The following is a 20,938-nucleotide window of genomic DNA, read 5'->3' as shown; positions in this document are numbered from 1 at the left end:
TACAGTGACCTGTCAATTAACCTTTCTTCCTTTCGAATTAAGAACATTCAATGTTTTTGTAAATCTTTGTGTAAAGGAAACCACTTTGTATCAGTACATCAGAGTAACCTGCCAGGCACTTGAAGAGTTGGTCCCCTACTCTCCTAGGTTACTAGAACCTAGCGAGTTTAGCTTATCAGTATCAATGGAGCTATTGGTAAACAAAGGGGATAACTAAAATTAGGTATAGGAAGAGAAACCTACCCAGGTTAGCTTGCGCTACACCAGCTTCCGGGTCCACTCCGCGCTTTTTTCCAATAAAGGCGCGCAGGAGAGTCCCGGAGATGTGACTTGACTCTAAGTCTCCCCAATGTTATAGAGATCGCAATGTAACAAAAAAGTTACATTGATGGATGCACCGGTGAAAGTCTTCTTACTGCTGCAGCCCGGGTTCGATTCCCGGGCAGCGAGGCCATTTTCTGCAGAGCTACAAGGCCGGCTTTATGTCTCCCTGGTGGTCTAGTGGTTAGGATTTGGCGCTCTCACCGCCGCGGCCCGGGTTCGATTCCCGGTCAGGGAAGCTGTTTTTAGCTGGCCTACGGGCTGTCCATTCTTCTGAAATGCGCTTTACAGTTGTTTCTTGATCTTCACCGTACCTGGGTGCTGCAGTGTGATGTAGCTCGTTGAAATGACATCCTGATGCAGATTTGTTTGCATGTGTGGGGATGATTGCTTCTGCAGCTTAAGTACTTGGTTCGCGTGTGTTGTTTCCTGTAGACGCTGTTTTGAATTGACCATTGACTGTTCGCTCTACTGTGACATCTAGAACAACAGCACTTTTTGTTGTTCTCGTCTTTTGTGAATTTTATGCCAGTAAGGAGATTGTTGATGGTGTTGTAGGTTTCCTCTAAGTTGTTTCACGTTGTGATGACAAAAGTGTCATCACTGTAGCCGACCCAAAGTTTGGGTTGGATCTTTGGAAGGGCTGTTTGTTCGAAACGCTGCATTATTGCTTCTGTTAGGAATCCTGATATTGGTGGTTTCATGGGTGTTCCGTTGATTTGTTTGTTAGTCTTGTTACTGAATAGGAAGTGGGAGCTAAGGCACAGCTCCACGAGCTTGACAGTGTTATCTTTGCTGATGAAGTTGGTGCTGTTTGGTGTTTATGTCTTTGGTTCTTCAAGTAGTGTCTTCAGTTTTCTTTGGTCACGTTGATGTTAATGGATGTGAACAGGGCTGTATGCCAAAGGACAGTATTATTCCATCGTCTTCTATCTTGTTGTCTTTGGTGTTCAAGAATTCTTGGATGGAGTAACTGGAGTGGCGTGAGTCTTCGACTTGGTGTTTTAGTCTCAGTGGAGGTCTTTGACTAGTCTGTATATTGGTGTTCCAAGTGGTGAGACTGTGGCCTGAGGGGGCTCCTGGTTTGAAGAGGAGGAGAACAGCAACAAAGTGCCATTCCTAGATGTCACAGTAGAGCGAACAGTCATGAGAAACTTCAAACTAGCGTCGACAGAAAAACAACACATGCAAACCAAATACTTAACCGCAGAAGCAACCATCCCAACACCCACAAACGAGTGAACAATCCTCATTCTACCGGCGGAGCAGGTAAGGGCTGTTTGGCGGTGTCTGTTCGTAGACGCGGTTACGTTTGTTTCACGGTTTAAATTTAAATATCTTTTTCGAAAAAAGCGCGGAGCGGACCCGGAAGCTGGTGTAGCGCAAACTTACCTGGGTAGTTTTTTTTCCCCAATAAAGGCGCGCAGGAGAGAAACCCGAGGCACTACAGGGGTATCCCTCTGACAGTGGTGTGGAAAAATTGTGTCACGTTCCCTTTTTGCTTTGTTGTTACTAATGGATTACGTATCCCTCTACTTGCTAGAGATCTCCTCTGTCCTCTAACTATTACTATTGAACGTCATGATGCTAGTATCCTGATTCAGGTTCCACCTCATTTTGTTCAATGCATCAATACCAAACCAAAGCCACCTCGATGGTGGTGATTTGATTTGGATCCTTACGCTTTTGATCCTATTTTACATAACGTCCCTCACCGCCACATTACTTTAGCTTATGACTCATCCGGGAATGATCTCAGACTTGAACACATATTATAATCCCTTACTGGGCGCTACTCAGCACGCTTGGGTGATTGGTGAGATCAGGTCACCAGCTGGTGGCGTTCTTTTCGTGTCAGTTCCTCCTCATAGCTGGAAAACTGACCCCCCTCATTTTCCCCCGTGTCACCACTCATTTGAACCCAGAACACAAAGTCCAATATGTAGGTTTTGACGCTAAGACTCTTTTTGACCATGCTGATCAAACTTGGCGTGAAATTCAGCTGCTTGCTCAAGGATTAATCCTATTTTATGCACAGCCTTTGTCGATACATGGCAGCCTTCATCATCATCATGTCTACCCTCGCCCGCAGGGCGCAGTATATCCTGGAATGTGGGTGGACTCCAAAACACAAGTGGGCCTTGCTCAGGTCCCACCCATCTCCATTTTGACCAAAGCTCATTCTGTCCTCCTGTCTATATCTCAATACTCCCTGAAACCTGTCATTGATTCATTTCTACAGCAAGGCCTTCTGGTCCCATGCCATTCTTCTGTCAATACACCTATCTTTCCGATCCCTAAACCAGGATGTCCTGAATGTTGTTCACGACCTTCGTGAAGTAAATAAAATCATTGAGGCTCATAATCCTCCAGTTGCCAATCCTGCTACTATCCTCAGCCAAGTTCCAGTTGATGCCAAGATCTTCACTGTCGTTGACCTCCAACATGCATTCTTTTGTCTTCCTTTGCATCCAAATAACCCAATACATTTTTGCCTTCTTTTAAGGGCCACCAATATACGTGGACTTGCCTACCTCAAGGGTTTATTCACTCGCCCACACTCTTTTCAGAGAGTTTTCATGCCCAGCAAAAATTATTTGAATTTCCTGAAGACGCTACCCTAGTTCAATACATTGATGACCTCCTCGCTAGCCCTGACAAAGTGTCCAATCACGCTGACTCCACGACCTTTCTCAACCATCCAATCAATGTGGTTATATTGTACCCCCCCACAAAGTTAAGACTAATCAGAAAGAAGTTAAGTTCCTAATGAGCCTTAACGGTATGAACTCACTCCAAAACAACAAGTCTTTACGGAGCTTACAACGACCCTCTTTTCAGCACCAGGCTAGGCCGACGTTTGTATACTGCTGCCACTTTCATCTTTATGTTGCCATCCTTGATACCTGTGCTACAGCTGTTCTCACCCAGCAACATGGCTCCTCTTGGTGCCCTATTGCCTATTATGCTACTAAGCTTGACCCTGTTGCTCAAGGTATGCCTTTCTGCACCCAGATTCTTTCTGCCATCCACACTCTGGTAGTGGCTGCCTCTAATATAACTTTACATCAAAATGTAGAAGTCTGTACCTCGCATTCTGCAGTATCCTCGCTGATTTCTAAACATACTCTGCACCCGCTATGGTTCGTATCAGTCGCTATGAGATTTCATTACTTTTGAATCCATTTCTCTCCTTTAAATACTGCTCTAACATTAACCCCCCTACATTCCTGCAGGAAGAACCGCTTGAACTGCCTGATCCTCCCCATGATTGTGTTTTCATAAATGAACTTGTAACTAAACCATCTTCTGATCTTACGGACGACACAGATGTGATCAACAAAACGGGTCAAGATGCAGGGAAGATACCTGCCCAACTGTCGTCTGATTCATGTGGATGGAAGTTTAATTGCTGGCTATGATCGCTGTGTGGATGGATCGTGTGGGATGTACTGATAGTCATTGGTCTCATCCTAGGAATATACACTGTTGTCTGCTTATGCGTGAAATGGACTGTGCATTGTTTTTCACCTAAGCCAAAGAGGAATCTGGTTATTTGACCCTTGTCTACCCCTCTAACTCCATGCCCGAACTTCCATGTTGAAATCCTGTATCTTTCAGACTCTGCTCCTCTGGACGATGACCTGGCAGAGGAGGCACTTGACTTATTTGAAAATACAAATTGACTGGATGGACTAATTATAGTTATAAGCCAAGTAGTTGTCATGAAATAACAAAAGGAGGGAATAAGAAAGTCTATAGCCATAAAACTTGTCTTTCAACATTTAAACTAAAATGTAATGTTGAATTATAGAGCACATTTGCTGCACACTAAAAAATAGACAGGCAGGGAGGCTTGGTAAAAGGGGAGAACTCAAGGTATGCAGAAGATAACCAAGTGATAACGGAATACCCTTAGGCAATTAAGAACATTTGCCTAAACAGTGAATCTGTGTAAAAAGGACACAGAGTGATAACATTCATGGCTGTTCCCTTGTGAAATTAATGACAGCGTTTGATTCTGACCCCGAAACGAAATTCAGTACTATCAAAGGCCTTGTAATTGACAGTCAGGAACTGTTAATTATAATGAATTCTTATTACCCCTTGCAAGCTAGGCAAACCGAGGGAAAACACCTTTGCTGTTACAACTCCCTGACTTGAGAGTTCAAAAGGACGAGAGAAAGAGAAACCATTATAGCACTGGTGCTCCCGAAGCCATTAAAAAAATTAACTCTTAGTGCTTACCTGCTTTGGATTGAACGTAATTGTATTTTTGAGAATTTATGATGGTATTGAGTAGCCATTACCGGTTATTAAATATGAACTCTGTAAAAGGTAACATTGATGAAGCTTTAACTTACTTGCTGTTCTTGCAGACCACTCTACAGACCTTTCAGACTGCCCCACTGTCAATTCCAACTCATCAGATCTTATGTCTTATTTGAATCACAACCCTGAAAAGAAAGCATGTTTAATTCGAAGACTAATGAATCAGTTTAAATGCAACCTTTTGGTAACATCTCAGCCTCAGGTACAGTATGATTCAGTGCCTAAAAAGCAGGGGTCTGCTCCTCGCTTGGAAATTATTCTAGGCCTAACATTGAAGAGATTCTGGCACAATGTGTCAGCAAGCCATTTTATGGTCAAAAGTTTGCCCTCTTGCTAAGAAGCCATTTTGGAAAACAGTTGTATCTGACCTGTGACCTGTGCAAGGTTAGGAACTCTCCAATTAGCTCAGATTGGTACCTCTTTATGATAGGAGTTTATCTCGCTAGCAGGCTCCTAACTTGGCTGGGTATGTTTTTCCCACCCGATGAATGGCTTAGGGCCTGTGGGAGTGATTAGTCAAGCGTACAGTGACCTGTCAATTAACCTTTCTTCCTTTCGAATTAAGAACATTCAATGTTTTTGTAAATCTTTGTGTAAAGGAAACCACTTTGTATCAGTACATCAGAGTAACCTGCCAGGGCACTTGAAGAGTTGGTCCCCTACTCTCCTAGGTTACTAGAACCTAGCGAGTTTAGCTTATCAGTATCAATGGAGCTATTGGTAAACAAAGGGGATAACTAAAATTAAACTAAACAGTCTGTAACAGGTTTTTTTTTGTTCCAGACTCTCAAAGAGTACGATCTCCAGGATGAATTGTGAGAGGCTACAGGTCTGACTCCACAAGGGATTTCCTGGGCTGTCTCAAATTCCTACTTTAACACTCCAACTCATCCAGGTTGACCAGTTAGCCTAAACAGTCTAGTACCATTTGCTAGCACTTGGCCCATATCCCTCTAAACCCTTCCATCCAGATTCCATTCAAATGTTGTAATTTTACCAGCCTCCACGACTTCCTCAAGCAGCTAATTCCATACCCGCACCACCCTTTGCGTTAAAAAGTTGTCCCTTAAGTCCCTTTTATTTCTTTCCCTCTCATCCTTAAATGTATGCCATCTAATTCTGGACTCCCACCACCCCCTCCACCCCTCCCCCAAACTCAGGGAAAAGACCTTGTCTCTTTATCCTATCAATGCCCCTCATGATTTTATAAATCTCTATAAGGTCACCTCTCAGCCTCCGACGCTCCAGGGAAAACAGGACCAACCTATTCAGCTTCTCCCGATAGCTCAAATCCTCCAACCCTGGCAACGTCCTTCTAAATCTTTTCTGAACCCTTTCAAGTTTCACAACAAACTTCTGACAGAAAGGAGACTAGAATTGCACACAATATTCCAAAAGTGATCTAACCAATGCCCTGTACAGCTGCAACATCACCTCCCAACTTCAATACTTGATAAAGGAAAGCATTCCAAACGCCGCCTTTGCTATCCTATCTACCTGTGACTACTTTCAAGGAGCTATGAACCTGCACTCCAGATCTCTTTGTTCAGCAACACTTCCTTGGATCTTACCATTAAGTGTATAATTCCTCCTCTGATATGCTTTTCCAAAATGCAGTGCCTCATATGTATCTAAATTAAACTCCATCTGCCACTTCTCAGCCCATTGACCCATCTGATAAGGTCTTGTTGTCCTCTGAGCTAAGCATCTTCGCTGTCCACTACATCTTTAATTTTGGTGTCATCTGCAAAATTAGTAACCATACCTTGTATAGTGACATCCACAGCATTTAGAGTCATAGAGATGCACAGCATGGAAACAGACCCTTCGGTCTAACCCATCCATGCCGACCAGATATCCCAACCCAATCACCTGTCAGCACCCGGCCCATATCCCTCCAAACCCTTCCTATTCATATACCCATCCAACTGCCTCTTCAATGTTGCAATTGTTCTCGCCTTCACCACTTCCTCTGGCAGTTCATTCAATAAACGTACCATCCTCTGCGTGAAAATGTTGCCCCTTAGATCTCTTTTATATCTTTCCCCTCTCAACCTAAACCTATGCCCTCTCGTTCTGGACTCCCCAACCCCAGGGAAAAGATTTTGTCTGTTTATCCTATCCATGCCCCTCATAATTTTGTAAACCTCTATAAGGTCACCCCTCAGCCTCCAAAGCTCCAGGGAACACAGCACCAGCCTGTTCAGCCTCTCCATGTAGCTCAGATCCTCCAACCCAGGCAACATCCTTGTCAATCTTTTCTGAACCCTTTCAAGTTTTACAACATCTTTCCGATAGGAAGGAGACCAGAATTGCACGCAATATTCCAACAGTGGCCCAGCCAATGTCCTGTACAGCCGCAACATGACCTCCCAACTCCTCTACTCAATACTCTGACCAATAAAGGAAAGCATACCAAATGCCGCCTTCACTATCCTATCTACCTGTGACTCCACTTTCAAGGAGCTATGAACCTGCACTCCAAGGTCTCTTTGTTCAGCAACACCCTCTAGGACCTTACCATGAAGTGCATAAGCCCTACTAAGATTTGCTTTCCCAAAATGCAGCACCTCGCATTGATCTGAATTAAACTCCATCTGCCACTTAGCCCATTGGTCCATTTGGTCCAGATCCTGTTGTAATCTGAGGTAACCCTCTTCGCTGTCCACTACACCTCCAATTTTGGTGTCATCTGCAAACTTATTAACTGTACCTCTTATGCTTGTATCCAAATCATTCATGTAAATGACAAAAAGTAGGGGACCCAGCATCGATCCTTGTGGCACTCCACTGGTCACAGACCTCCAGTCTGAAAAACAGCCTTCCAACACCACCTTCGACCTTTGAGCCAGTTCTGTATTCAAATGGCTAGTTCTCCCTGTATTTCATGAGAACTAAGCTTGCTAATCAGTCTCCCATGGGACCTTTGTCGAAAGCCTTACTGAAGTCCATATAGATCAGAGCTTCTGCTCTGCCATCATCAATCTTCTTTGTTACTTCAAAAAATTCAATCAAGTTTGTGAAACATGACTTCCCACGCACAAAACCACGTTGACTATCCCGATTCAGTCCTTGCTTTTCCAAATACATGCACATCCTGTCCCTCAGGATTCCCTCCAACAACTTGCCCATCACCGAGGTCAGGCTCACCAGTCTACAGTTCCCTGGCTTGTCTTTACCACCCTTCTTAAACAGTGGCACCACGTTTGCCAACCTCCAGTCTTCCGGCACCTCACCTGTGACTATCGATGATACAAATATCTCCACAAGAGGCCCAGCAATCATTTCTCTAGCTTCCCACAGAGTTCTAGGGTACACTTGATCAGGTCCTGGGGATTTATCCACTTTTAAACGTTTCAAGACATCTTCTGTAATCTGGACATTTTGCAAAGTGTCACCATCTATTTCCCTACAGTCTATATCTTCCATGTCCTTTTCCACAGAGAATACTTTCACCAAATATTCATTTAGTATCTCCCCCACTTTCTGTGGCTCCACACAAAGGCCACCTTGCTGATCTTTGAGGGGAAAGTGACGACTGTAGATGCTGAAGATCAGAGCTGAAAAATGTGTTGCTGGAAAAGCGCAGCGGGTCAAGCAGCATCCAAGGAGCAGAAGAATCGACGTTTCGGGCATAAGCCCTTCTTCAGGAATCGGGCTTATGCCCGAAACGTCGATTCCCCTGCTCCTTGGATGCTGCCTGACCTGCTGATCTTTGAGGGGCCCGATTCTCTCCCTAGTTACCCGTTTGTCTTTAACATATTTGTAAAAACCATTTGGATTCTCCTTAATTCTATTTGCCAAAGCTATTTCATGCCCCCTTTTTGCCCTCCTGATATCCCTCTTAAGTATACTCCTACTTTCTTTATACTCTTCTTACGATTCACTCGATCTATCCTGTCCATACCTGACATGTGCTTCCTTCTTTTTCTAAACAAGACCCTCAATTTCTTTACTCATCCAGCATTCCCTATACCCCCAGCCTTCCCTTTCACCCTGACAGGAATATTTATGTAAATGATGAAAAGTAGGGGACCCAGCACCCATCCTTGTGGCCTCCAGTCTGAAAAGCAACTCTCCACCATCACCCTCTGTCTTCCTACCTGTGAGCTGGTACTGTATCCAAATGGCTAGTTCTCGTTGTATTCCATGATATCTAACCTTGCGAACTTGTCCCCCTAGGGCAATCTTGTCAAACACCTTACTGAAGTCTATATAGTACCCTGGCATGTAGGCCGTCAGGCCCAGGGGACTTGTCTGCCCTCAATCCTAATAGTTTGCTGTGTACCTTTTCCCTCTCAATGTTATTGTTTAAGTTCCATCATCTCTGACTTGCCCATTCCAATAGGAATGGTACGATTGTTCTCAAGCTTGAAAACTGAGGAAAAGGATTGACTTAGCATCTTTGCCATTTCAGTGTTCCTCCTATTAACTCCCCGGTTTCATCTTCCAAGGGGCTTGAGTAACTCTGTTCCCTTCAGCATGCCAACAGAAACTTTTGCTATTCTTTTTTCATATTTTGCGCTAGGTTTCTTTCGTAATTTATCTTTATTCATTTTTTTTAGTATCCCTTCGTTTATTTTTGCAAGTTTTCCAATGTTTCATCTTTCGAGGTCTGGAATAACATTTCGGAAAAGACTGAATTTTTTTTAAACTACGTTAAAACTTTCAGGTGGCTGGCGAGGGGAGCAGGGAACACATTCGCCCCGCCCCCATTGCCTCCGATTGGTTGGATGCCTCGTCGAACCGCGCCCGCTACACGCGGGGTGACGTCACGGTCTGGTCACCCTGCTCCTTGAGTTGGCGCATGTGCAGTGTAGGTCATGTAGTGGGACAAAGACAGTGTTACTGAGTGTGGGAGAGGAATGGCGCCGGCGGCTGAAGGAACAAGAACAGAAACCGCTGGAAAAGCTGAGCAGCCCTGGCTGCATGTGTCAAGAGACTCCGAGGAAACGTTACGTGTCCAGTAATTCTCTTTCAGAACAGAAACAGGTTTCGGAAACATCCCGGAGAGGTCGCCAGGCCTGAGCGCCCGGGGAGAGGGGACAGTGAGGACCTACTTCGACACTGTCCTATCCCCCCCAGTCCAGGAACTCCCCACATACGTTCAGGACACCACCCACACCCTCCACCTCCTCCAAGACTTCCGTTTCCCCAGCCCCAACGTCTCATCTTCACCATGAATATCCAATCCCTCTACACCTCCATTCGCCCATGGCCAGGACCTCCAAGCCCTCTGTTTCTTCCTCTCCCGATGTCCCCAACAGTACCCTTCCACCGACACACTCATTCATCTGGCCAAACTGGTCCTCACCCTTAACAATTTCTCCTTCGAATCCTCCCACTTCCTCCAGACCAAAGGGGTAGCCATGGGCACCCATATGGGCCCCAGCAATGCCCATCTCTGTTGGCTATGTAGAAAAGACCATCTTCCGTAAATAAACCGGCACCACTCCCCACCTCTTCCTCCGCTACATTCATGACTGCATTGGCGCCATCTCGTGCTCCCGCGAGGAGGTTGAGCAAACTTCACCGACACATTCCACCCTGACCTTAAATTTACCTGGACCATCTGACACCTCCCTCCTCTTCCTGGACCTCTCCATCTCCATTAATGACGACCGACTTGACACTGGCATTTTATAAACCCACCGACTCCCACAGCTACCTGGACTACACCTCTTCCCACCCTACCTCCTGCAAAAATGCCATCCCGTATTCCCAATTGTTTTGCCTCCGCCGTATCTGCTCCCAGGAGGTCCAGTTCCACCACAGAACACACCAGATGGCGGCCTCCTTCAGATACCGCAATTTCCCTTCCCACGTGGTTAAAGATGCCCTCCAGCGCATCTTGTCCACATCCTGCACCTCTGCCCTCAGACCCCACCCCTCAACCGTAACAAGGACAGAACGCCCCTGGTGCTCACCTTCCACCCTACCAACCTTCGCATAAGCCAAATTATCCGCCGACATTTCTGCCACTTCCAAACAGACCTCACCACCAAGGATATATTTCCCTCCCCATCCCTTTCCACCTTCCGCAAAGACCGTTCCCTCTGTGACTACCTGGTCAGGTCCATGCCCCCCTACAACCCACCCTCCCATCCTGACACCTTCCCCTGCCTTTGTCCCACTATTTTGCGGGAATTGCAAAATCTGCGTCCTCACCTCCATCCAAGGCCCTAAAGGAGCCTTCCACACCCATCAAAGTTTTACCTGCACATCCACCAATATCCTTTCTTGTATCCATTGCTCCAGATGCTGTCTCCTATACATTGGGGAGACTGGACACCTAGCAGAGCGCTTTAGGGAACATCTCTGGGACACCCGCACCAATCAACCACACCGCCCTGTGGCCCAACATTTCAAAACCCCCTCCCACTCTGCGAGGACATGGAGATCCTGGGCCTCCTTCATCGCTGCTCCCTCACCACCAGACACCTGGAGGAAGAATGCCTCATCTTCCGCCTCGGAACACTTCAACCCCAGGGCATCAATGTAGACTTCCAACAATTTCCTCATTTCCCCTTCCCCCACCTCACCCCAGTTCCAAACTTCCAGCTCAGCACTGTCCCCATGACTTGTCCTACCTCTCTATCTTCTTTTCCACCTATCCACTGCACCACCCCTCCCCCCATACCTATCGCTTTCTTCCCACCCCCACTCACCTGTTGTACTCTATGCTACTTTCTCCACACCCCCACCCTACTCTCATTTATCTCTCCACCCTTCAAGATCTCTGCCTGTATTCCTGATGAAGGGCTTTTGCCCGAAATGTCGATTTTCCTGCTCCTCAGATGCTGTCTGAACTGCTGTGTTTTTCCAGCACCAGTCTAACCTAGACTCTGGTTTCCAGCGTCTGCAGTCATTGTTTTTACCGAGAGGAGACAGTGAGACAGGGGAGGATTGGAAACCGCGGGAGGAGGGAGACTGGGGAGTTTATCAACTCCTAGGGGAGGCCTGAGGCCGTGAATAAAAGCTCCACAGGCCCAGTGTTTACTTTGTTTAAGGAAGGACCTCTGGGGGCAACCGGTCGCCATATTCGTGAGGGTAAGACGCATCTTGTCTTGGGACAGGGAGCGCGAGCTTCCTTCTTGGTGAGGGCACCATCAGCTGTCATTTCTGGGAGAGAATTCCAACTTTGTGGCAGCCTTTGTGTCAATGGGAATTTTCTCATTCTGGATGTAAGTTTGCTCGCTGAGCTGGAAGGTCACTTTCAGATGTTTCATCACCATACAAGATAACATCATCAGTGAGTCTAGTGGAGCGCTGGTACTATGTCCTGCTTTCTATTTATGTCTTTTGGTTTCTTAGGATGGGTGATATCATTTCCGTTCTTTTTCTCAGAGCATGGTAGATGGGGTCCAAATCAATAGATTTCCAGTTGGAACGACGTGCTTCGAGGAATTCTTGTGTGTTTCTGGTTGGCTTATAGGATGGTGGCTTGTCATAGGATGGTCCCAGTCGGCATGGTATCCTCCGTTGTCTGTATGTAAAGATACTAGTGATAGTGGATCATGTGTTTTTGTGGCTAGTTGATATTTATATATCCAGGTGGCTAGTTTTATACCTGTTTGTCAGATGAAGTGTTTGTTACAGTTATAGAATCTCTATGTGTGGAAATATGCCCTTCTGCCCAACAGCTCCATACCGACCCTGTAGAGAGTATGCCAGCCAAGCCCATTCCTCTACAATTACCCCTGACTTATGTACCACTATGGGCATTTTTAGCATGTTCAATTCACTTAGCCTGCATATCTTTGGATTGTGGGAGGAAACCGGATCACCCGGAGGAAACCAACACAGACACGGGGAGATTGTGCACACTCCACATAGACAATAGCCCCAGGATGGGATTGAACCCGGGTCCCTGGTGCTGTGAGGCAGCAGTGCTAACCGTTGAGCCACCATGCCGCCCCCTTATATTTCAACAGTCTTTCAACTTTAAACACATTCATCACGGTCTTCCCAGAGGATCAGACTGTTCTCTCTCATTAGAGATGGCTGGTGGTGGTTTATCTTGAGGGTCACCACACCTCAGCCGAGGGGAAAGGCCGAGAAGGAGATCCTCACATTTCTCCAACTTGGGTGATACATAATGTGAAGCACTTTAGTATACTTTTGTTGAAATATTATCATTAGTATTAGCTGTTGCTGTTGCTGTCATTTATTGGCAAGACTCATGTCAAGTGAAACAATTTTAGCAAGAAATTGTCAGCTGGCAGAGCTCCCCCACCCACTGCCAAAAAAGTGAATGGTTTTGTTGGTGAAAGAAAATTGGCAAAGAAAAAGAAATTAAAGTGTCATGTACCTTTAGAAAGAGTGGAAGGGTTGATGTTTCAAAATAAATGAAAACAACATTTATGAAGTGGAGCAACAAACTAAATTAACAACGCAGATTTCTTTTCACATAACTGCACTACTGCAAATGTCTGTATTATGGGAAAATGTTATGCACTAAAATATGTTATTATTTTGTAAAGAGTCAGATCAATAGGTTTAATTTTGTCAATAGTGATCAATAAGATCTTGATTTATACAACATCTATGTGAGATGCACTGGTAGTTAATACTTGATTAAGTCTCCACTGACCACCACAAGAACAAAGTTTTTCCCTGTCTGAACTGCTGAAGCCATCCACCAAGGGGAAAAGTTTCTTCCTATCTAGACCCTAAGTGTCTTATCTGTACACTCCAAACAGGTCCTCACCCAGCCTTCTCTGCTCTAAGGAAAATACCCTCAGCCGATCTAATCATTCTCATAGCTGAAACCCACCAACATGCACCACCCTGGGTTAGTATTCCCTTTCTAGTGCCATCACATTTTTCTAATAATGTGACAATCAGATCCACTACTCCAGCTATGGCCCAACTAATGTCTTGTACAGTTCCATCATGATCTCCTGGTTCTCATGTTCAATGCTTTAACTACTAAGAGCAAGTATTTCATATGCCTTCTTAACCATTTAATCCACATGTCCTGTTGCCTTCAAGAATCTATGAACACATATACCTTTCTCTGATCTTCAGTACATTCTAAGTTCTTGCGATTCATCATGTACTCCCTTGCCTGTTGATCCTCCTGAAATGTATCATCTCAATCTTTTCAGGATTGAACTCCATCTGCCATTGTTCTGCTCATCTGACCAAGCCGTCTTTATTGCCCTGTAGTCTAAAACTTTCCTCCTTGCCATATATTAGTGTGGGTTCTGAATTTCTTTTGGGCCTGATTTATTGAGGTTGCATTGTGTTCATTTTGTGGGCATAGTTTGAGAAGATTAGGAGGATACTTGGATTCAGTATCTGTTTATACCCAAAGAAGAAACTCAAACCAGATTTTTTTTGATCCAATGTTTTCCCGGTAACATTTTCACAATGACTTCAATTTCCGCAACACCCTTTGCTTAACTTAAACTATGTTCAAATCAAGACATTACTGAATCGAGATCATAACTTCTTGTACTATTAAATCTGTCTCAAGCAATGCACAAAATTAGGTAATCTTGCATTATTATTTTATAACTGCTCAAAACCTTTTCTAAAAAGTGACGGGATGAAGATTGAAGTTGACTGACTGAACTGCTTTCTTCATTTTATAATATTGCCAAAAAAAGTAAATGTTCAAACATGTGCAATCTTTTTCTTTCTCTAAAATAGGTAATAAGGTGAAAGGGAATAATGGACAAAGCACTGAAAACAACGCTGACTCTAATTCAGCAAGTATGTTCTTTTCAATAAGTTTAATTCAATGTTTACATTAATTACAGTTATGTGAGTGGCACAAATAACAATAAGGCTGTTACTTAAGTTTAGAAATTCAATCACACTCTGTGTAGATGGCTTAAAATCATTATATCAAAAGCTTAAAGCGCTTGCATAAAACACAAAACCTCAGTTATGTTTATTATTTCCCAAAATGGGTTATCAAGTGAAAGGGAAGTATAATTGGAGATTTGATGACAGCGGGCAAAATGGCAACTCTAATTTCGCAAGTATGCAAGGTTTAAGCTTAAAATGCATGACAGGCTTATTTATCCAAGAAATAAGCACCTTTACTCTCTCTAATATTAGCTCCAATTATCAATGTTTGATATCAAATTAGAAGATCTAGCTTGAGAAATCTACAACGTATTGCCACACGCTTGCTATAAATATGACAGGGACACAGTAAAAGTCGTGAAAATTAAGTCAGATCTTTGTGGTTACAGATCCATAAGATACAGAAGCAGAATCAGTCCATTCAACTTGTTGAATCTGCTGTACCATTCGATCATGGCCAATGTTTCTCAACCCCATTCTCCTGCCTCCTCCCTGTAACCCTTGATTTCCTTACTAATCAAGAGCCTATCTTTATCTGCTTTAAAAGCACTCAGTTACTTGCCTCGTTTCAGTGGCAATGAATTCCGCAGAGTCACCTCTTTCTGACTGAAAAAAATCTTCCTTATCTCATCCCAGCATTTCTTGCCACTGACGACTATGGGGGCAGAGTCTATGTCTATATTTCCTTGTGTGGTAATGTGTAAATAACATTTGTTTTTTTCAGGTTCATTAGCTGCTGCTTAGGTGTGTTGGTAGGTTTGTGGGCTACCATGATGCGGAGAGGTTTGAGTTGTCTGGACATCATTTTGAACATAGAACAATACAGCACAGAACAGGCCCTTCGGCCCACGATGTTGTGCCGAACATTTGTCCTATCCATGTACCTATCCAATTGCCGCTTAAAGGTCACCAATGATTCTGACTCTGCCACTCCCACAGGCAGCGCATTCCATGCCCCCACCACTCTCTGGGTAAAGGACCTACCCCTGACATGCCCCCCCTATACCTTTCACCCTTCACCTTAAATTTATATCCCCTTGTAACACACTGTTGTACCGGGGGAAAAGTCTCTGACTGCCTACTCTATCTATTTCCCTGATCATCTTATAAACCTCTATCAAGCCACCCCTCATCCTTTGCCGTTCCAATGTGAAAAGGCCTCGCACTCTCAACCTATCCTCATTAGACCTATTCTCCATTCCAGGCAGCAGCCTGGTAAATCTCCTCTGCACCCTCTCCAAAGCTTCCACATCTTTCCTAAAGTGAGGCGACCAGAACTGCACGTGGTACTCCAAATGTGGCCTCACCAAGGTCCTGTAAAGCTGCAACATCACCTCACGACTCTCGAATTCAATTCCTCTGCTAATGAACGCTAATACACCATAGGCCTTCTTACAAGCTCTCTCCACCTGAGTGGCAACTTTCAAAGAGCTATGAACATAGGCCCCAAGATCCCTCTGTTCCTCCACCTTACTAAGAACCCTACCGTTAACCCGGTATTCCGCATTCTTATTTGTCCTTCCAAAATGGACAACCTCACACTTGACAGATGTCTTTGATGTAAGGTAATGTGGCTGGTGTTTCTGTGCATGTGTCTGCTTGTTTGAGTTCGTTGTTGAGAAATCAGCGGACAGGGTTTATTGGGTACCTGTTCTTCTTGAATATGCTGTATAACTATGCTCTTCATAGTTCCTGGGTGGTGCAGTGTGTAGTGGCTCGTTGAAATAGTATCCTGATGCAGATTTGTTTGGGATGATTTGCTTCTGCATTAGGTACTTGGGTCTGTGTATGTTGTTTTCCTGTAGACGTTAGTCTGAAGTTCCCTATTGACTGTTCACTCTACTGACATCCAGGAATGGCACTTTGTTGTTGTTCTCTTTTGTGAATTTTATGCCAGTAAGGATATTGTTGATGGTGTTGTAGGTTTCCTCTAATCTGTTTCATTTTGTGATGATAAAGGTGTCATCACTGTGGTGGACCCAAAATTTGGGTTGGAGCGTTGGGAGGGCTGTTTGTTCAAGTCTCTGCATTATTGCTTCTACTAGGAACCTTGATATTGGTGGTCTCATGGGTGTTCTGTTGATTTATTTGTAAGGCTTATTATTGAATGTGAAGTAGGTGATAAGATACGGGTCCACAAGCTTGACAATGTTATCTTTGCTGATGAAGTTGGTGCTGTTTGGTGTTTATGTCTCTGGTGGTTTTTGTAGTGTAGTTAGTGTTTCTTTGGCCATGTTGATGTTAATGGATGTGAATGGGGCTGTTATGTCAAAGGACAGCATTATTTCATCCTCTTCTATCTTGGTGTCTTTGGTGTTCAGGAATTCTTGGGTGGAGTGAATGGAGTGGCATGAATCTTCTACTCAGTGTTTTCGTCTTCACTGTTGGCCTTTGACTAGTCTGTATACTGGTGTTCCAGGTAGTGAGACTGTGGGCCTGAGGGGGGCCTCCTGGTTTGAACAGGACGGGAACAGCAACAAAGTGCCATTCCGAGATGTCACAGTAGAGCAAACAGTTAAGGGGAACTTCAAACTCGCGTCGACAAGAAACAGTACACACGGACCAAATACGAAACTACAGAAACAATCATCCCAACACCCACAAACGAAGCTGCATCAGATTATTTCAACGAGCCACCACACATTGCAGCACAGAGGAACTGCGAAGAGCAGAAGAGAAATACGTATACGTACTCAAGAAGAACGGGTAGCAATAAACCCAGTGCGCCATTTTCTCATTGATGCTTCCAAGCTGACCCTCAAATTTGGTTTGTCCCTGCATTCTTTCCTGGTTGTCTTTTTGCGGGTTTTGAAAACTTTTCCAATCCTCTGACTGAGGATAATAGTTGGGAAGTTGTGTTGTGGCTGATAGGACATTGGGTAGACCACTTTTGGAATGTTGTGTGCAATTCTGGTCTCGCTCCTATCAGAATGATGTTGTGAAACTTGAAAGGGTTCAGAACACATTTAAAAGGATGTTGCCAGGGTTTGAGCTGAATGGGCTGGGCTGTTTTTCCTTGTGCACCAGAGGCTGAGGGGTGACTGAGAGTCATTAATAAAATCATGAGAGGCATGGATAGGGTAAATAGACAAGGACATTTCCCTGGGTGAGAGTATCCAGAACTAGAGGATAAAAGGTTTAGAGTGGAGGAGGGCAAGATTTAAAAGGGTCCTAAGGAGTAACCTTTTCATGCAGAGAGTGGTGTGTGTAAGGAATGGGCTGCCAGAGGAAGTGGTGACTGTTGATTCAGCTATGACATTTAAAAGGCATCTGGATAGGTATATGAATAGGAAAGGTTTAGAGGGATACGGGTAAGTGCTGGCAAATGGGACTAGATTAGGCCAGGATATCCGGTTGGCCCGAAGGGGCTGTTTCTGTGCTGTAGACCTGACTCTGGCTTGCCACGAACATTTGCCATGTCCATATGTTTAGTTTCTCTCGGGTTGTCTGTGTCAATGCCTTGATGTCTCAATCCACCCACCACATACCACCACCACCCACCACATACCACCACCCACCACAGGGACGATAACCAATTCATGTCTGATTTTTATCAAGAAGCTGTATTGCAGGTTCAACCTGAATTTTCACTTCTTTTGCTTCCCAAAATCAGACTTGCTCACTCTCAGCAATATCCTGAAAGGTATTAACTTTCACGTGGTGTTATCCAAAATTCGTAGGTGTCAGTCCTGACGTTTTTGCTTTTTCTGTCCCTGTAAGATCCAGAATCAGCAACTTCAGGAGAATTAATTTGAGCGGAGTGAGAATAGAGGAGGAGGAGAGAGAGTGGGATGCTTTCAATTTTGTGGAACAGCAAAAGAAAAAAATGTTCTGCAGAAAGTGGAGTAGCTTGTTCTGAATTTCTACCTTGGACTGACCGTGATGACTTTTGTAATCTCTCTTTCCAGAGTATTTGAAGATCTGAAGACTGAAGTTTAAAAATCAACAGATGAAGGGCCTATGCCTGAATTGTCGATCTCCTGCTGTTTGGATGCTGCCTGACCTGCTGTGCTGTTCCAGCACCGCACTTTTCAACTCCTCTCCAGCCTCTGCAGTCCCCACTTTCACATCAATGTCTGACAGTCACTCAATCTATCGGGACCTCAACGATTTTCAACTATGATTCTGTGAGAAGGAGCAAAACATTTTGGTTCCTGTTTCAGACCATTTTCAGCATCAGCGGGACTGGATGAGAGTCTGTACTGTTACAGCGCACTGTGTGTAAAGCCTGAAACAGTTATACGGCCAGGAAAGAGGAATTTACTGTGGACAGGGGCCGTACACGAGGCTGTAGCTGCGGCCATGGTGAAACCAGAGGAATCCCACACTGTGGAGAAACCGTGGAAGTGTTGCGACTGCGGGAGAGGCTTCCATGCCCCATCTGTCCTGGAGATTCATCGGCGAAGTCACACCGGGGAGAGGCCATTCTCCTGCCCCGAGTGCGGGAAAGGCTTTACGTGCTCCTCCCACCTGCTGGACCACCGCCGAGTCCACACTCCACTGTGGGAAGGCCTTCAGCAAATCCTCGGACCTGCTGAAGCACTAAAGGGTCCACAGAGGGGAGAGGCCATTCAGCTGCCCTGAGTGCGGGAAGGCCTTCAGTGATTCCTCTATTCTGCTGAGGCACCAGTGGATCCACATCGGGAAAAGGCCGTTCTCGTGCCCTGAGTGCAGGAAGGGCTTCACCCGCTCTTCCGCTCTGCTGACCCATCTGCGGGTCCACACGGGTGAGAAGCCCTTTAGCTGCCCCGAGTGCAGGATGGCCTTCAGCAGGTCTTCCCACCTGCTGAGGCACCAGCGGGTCCACACTGGGGAGAGGCCGTACTCCTGCCTCCAGTGCGGAAAGTGCTTTACCCAGCCCTCCAACCTGCTGACCCACCAGCGGATCCACACCCGCGAGAGACCGTTCTCCTGCCCCGAGTGCGGGAAGGATTTTGCTGTTTCCTCTAACCTCGTGGCCCACCGGCGGGTCCACACGGGGGAGAGGCCATTCAGCTGCCCCGAGTGCAGGAAGGCCTTCAGCGATTCCTCTGCTCTGCTGAAGCACCAGCGAGTCCACACTGGGGAGAGGCCCTTCAGCTGCCCTGAGTGCGGGAAGAGGTTTACGTTTTCCCGCAATTTGCGGAAGCACCAGCGGGGGCACCAGCGCTCACAACAGTCAGATTCCACAGCTAACACTGCTGTGAGTCCCCCCCAGGACTGATTCTCCTGACAGTGGGTGCAGTGGGAGAGTTGGTGCACTGTATTTGTTTTCCGTTGGACTGCAACCCCACGGTGGCTCAGGGGTGGTATGGTGACTCAGTGATTAGCACTGCTGCCTCATGGCACCAGGAACCAAGGATCAATTCCACCCTTGGGGCGACTGTCTGTGTGGAGTTTGTGGAGGGTAGGAGAATGGATGAGATAAGAAACCGCTGCCTGTCTTGAGACAAGTCTCCCAAAGAGAACTTGCTGACTGATTGTCTGATCTACTGATCCTCACAGTACCCCATTGCCCTCAGTTAACTGGAGGAGGTCCACACAGATGTACCGAAGCCCCTCTTTGGACTGTGGAAGGAAACCTGTGCAGACAGGGAAAACGTGCAAACTCCACACAGACAGTTACCTGAGGCTGGAATTGAACCTGGGTCCCTTATGCTGTGAGGTAGCAATGCATAGCAGTGTGCTATCCCAATATGTTATAAAATTTGAATAAACCTACTAAGTTGTAAATGTGTCCATAACAAGAACTTAGTGTAAATGTTTGGAAGCAAAAGTCCATTGGAATTGTCTTTGGGATGGATCCAAAACTTACTTCATTAATGATTGAAAATACTTTGATCTCTGGAACTGTCTGCCAGAGAGTGTGTTGGAGTCAGATTCAATTACGGTATTCAAAATAGAGGTGGATCATTAAACTGAAAAGGAAAGCAGTTGCAGTGTTCAGTGAAGAATAGTACAAGGTACTGTAGTGGATTTCAGAATATGAGTTTCCTGATTGGGGCTGTTCACTCGCTCCTGTTACCATTTCAGGTTGCTGACTTTTCGTCAGCATCCTGCACATGTTGGGATTTTTTTCTCCTTTCTAGTATCTACTTGAGTGACTCAGTGACAAATCTAGTTTATGAATTGTTCCTATGATATCCACAGTGCTATATAAATTGTTGTGGGTTACAATGTGTCCAAGTGAGGAAAAACAAACTGTTCATCTTAAATATTTATTTTTAAACAATGGAAATAAAATTAATATTTGGAAAACACACAACTTGCTGTGTAGTAAGATCATCAAAATTAGGAATGGGAGTAAGTAATTGACCATTGAGCTGCTCTGTCTTTCATTTATCTAAATTCTCTTTCCTGCACTTGTTTTTTTCATGACTTCATCTGCTGAAGTGACTACACTCCAAAAGCTTGTGATTTCAACATAGAACTAGGCGCAAGAGTCGGCCTTCCGGCTCTTCGAGTAAAAAATGAGGTCTGCAGATGC

General features: G+C 45.1%; 1 protein-coding gene and 1 non-coding gene across 2 annotated transcripts; both read left to right on the top strand.

Annotated features, from left to right (window-relative positions):
- Positions 1 to 487: 487 nt before the first annotated feature.
- Positions 488 to 559, top strand: trnae-cuc (transfer RNA glutamic acid (anticodon CUC)). Its single transcript has one exon. It is a non-coding gene; the product is annotated as a tRNA-Glu (tRNA).
- An 18,215-nt stretch (positions 560 to 18,774) lies between these two features.
- Positions 18,775 to 19,963, top strand: LOC132808084 (zinc finger protein 239-like). Its single transcript, XM_060821993.1, has 2 exons — positions 18,775 to 18,872; positions 19,030 to 19,963. The coding sequence occupies exons 1-2, from the start codon at positions 18,775 to 18,777 to the stop codon at positions 19,673 to 19,675; spliced, it is 744 nt and encodes a 247-aa protein (XP_060677976.1). The 3' UTR covers positions 19,676 to 19,963.
- Positions 19,964 to 20,938: the final 975 nt, after the last annotated feature.

Source organism: Hemiscyllium ocellatum, assembly GCF_020745735.1.
Source record: "Hemiscyllium ocellatum isolate sHemOce1 chromosome 27 unlocalized genomic scaffold, sHemOce1.pat.X.cur. SUPER_27_unloc_30, whole genome shotgun sequence".
Lineage (NCBI taxonomy): Eukaryota > Metazoa > Chordata > Chondrichthyes > Orectolobiformes > Hemiscylliidae > Hemiscyllium > Hemiscyllium ocellatum.
This window is presented reverse-complemented; position numbering and strand designations above follow the sequence as displayed.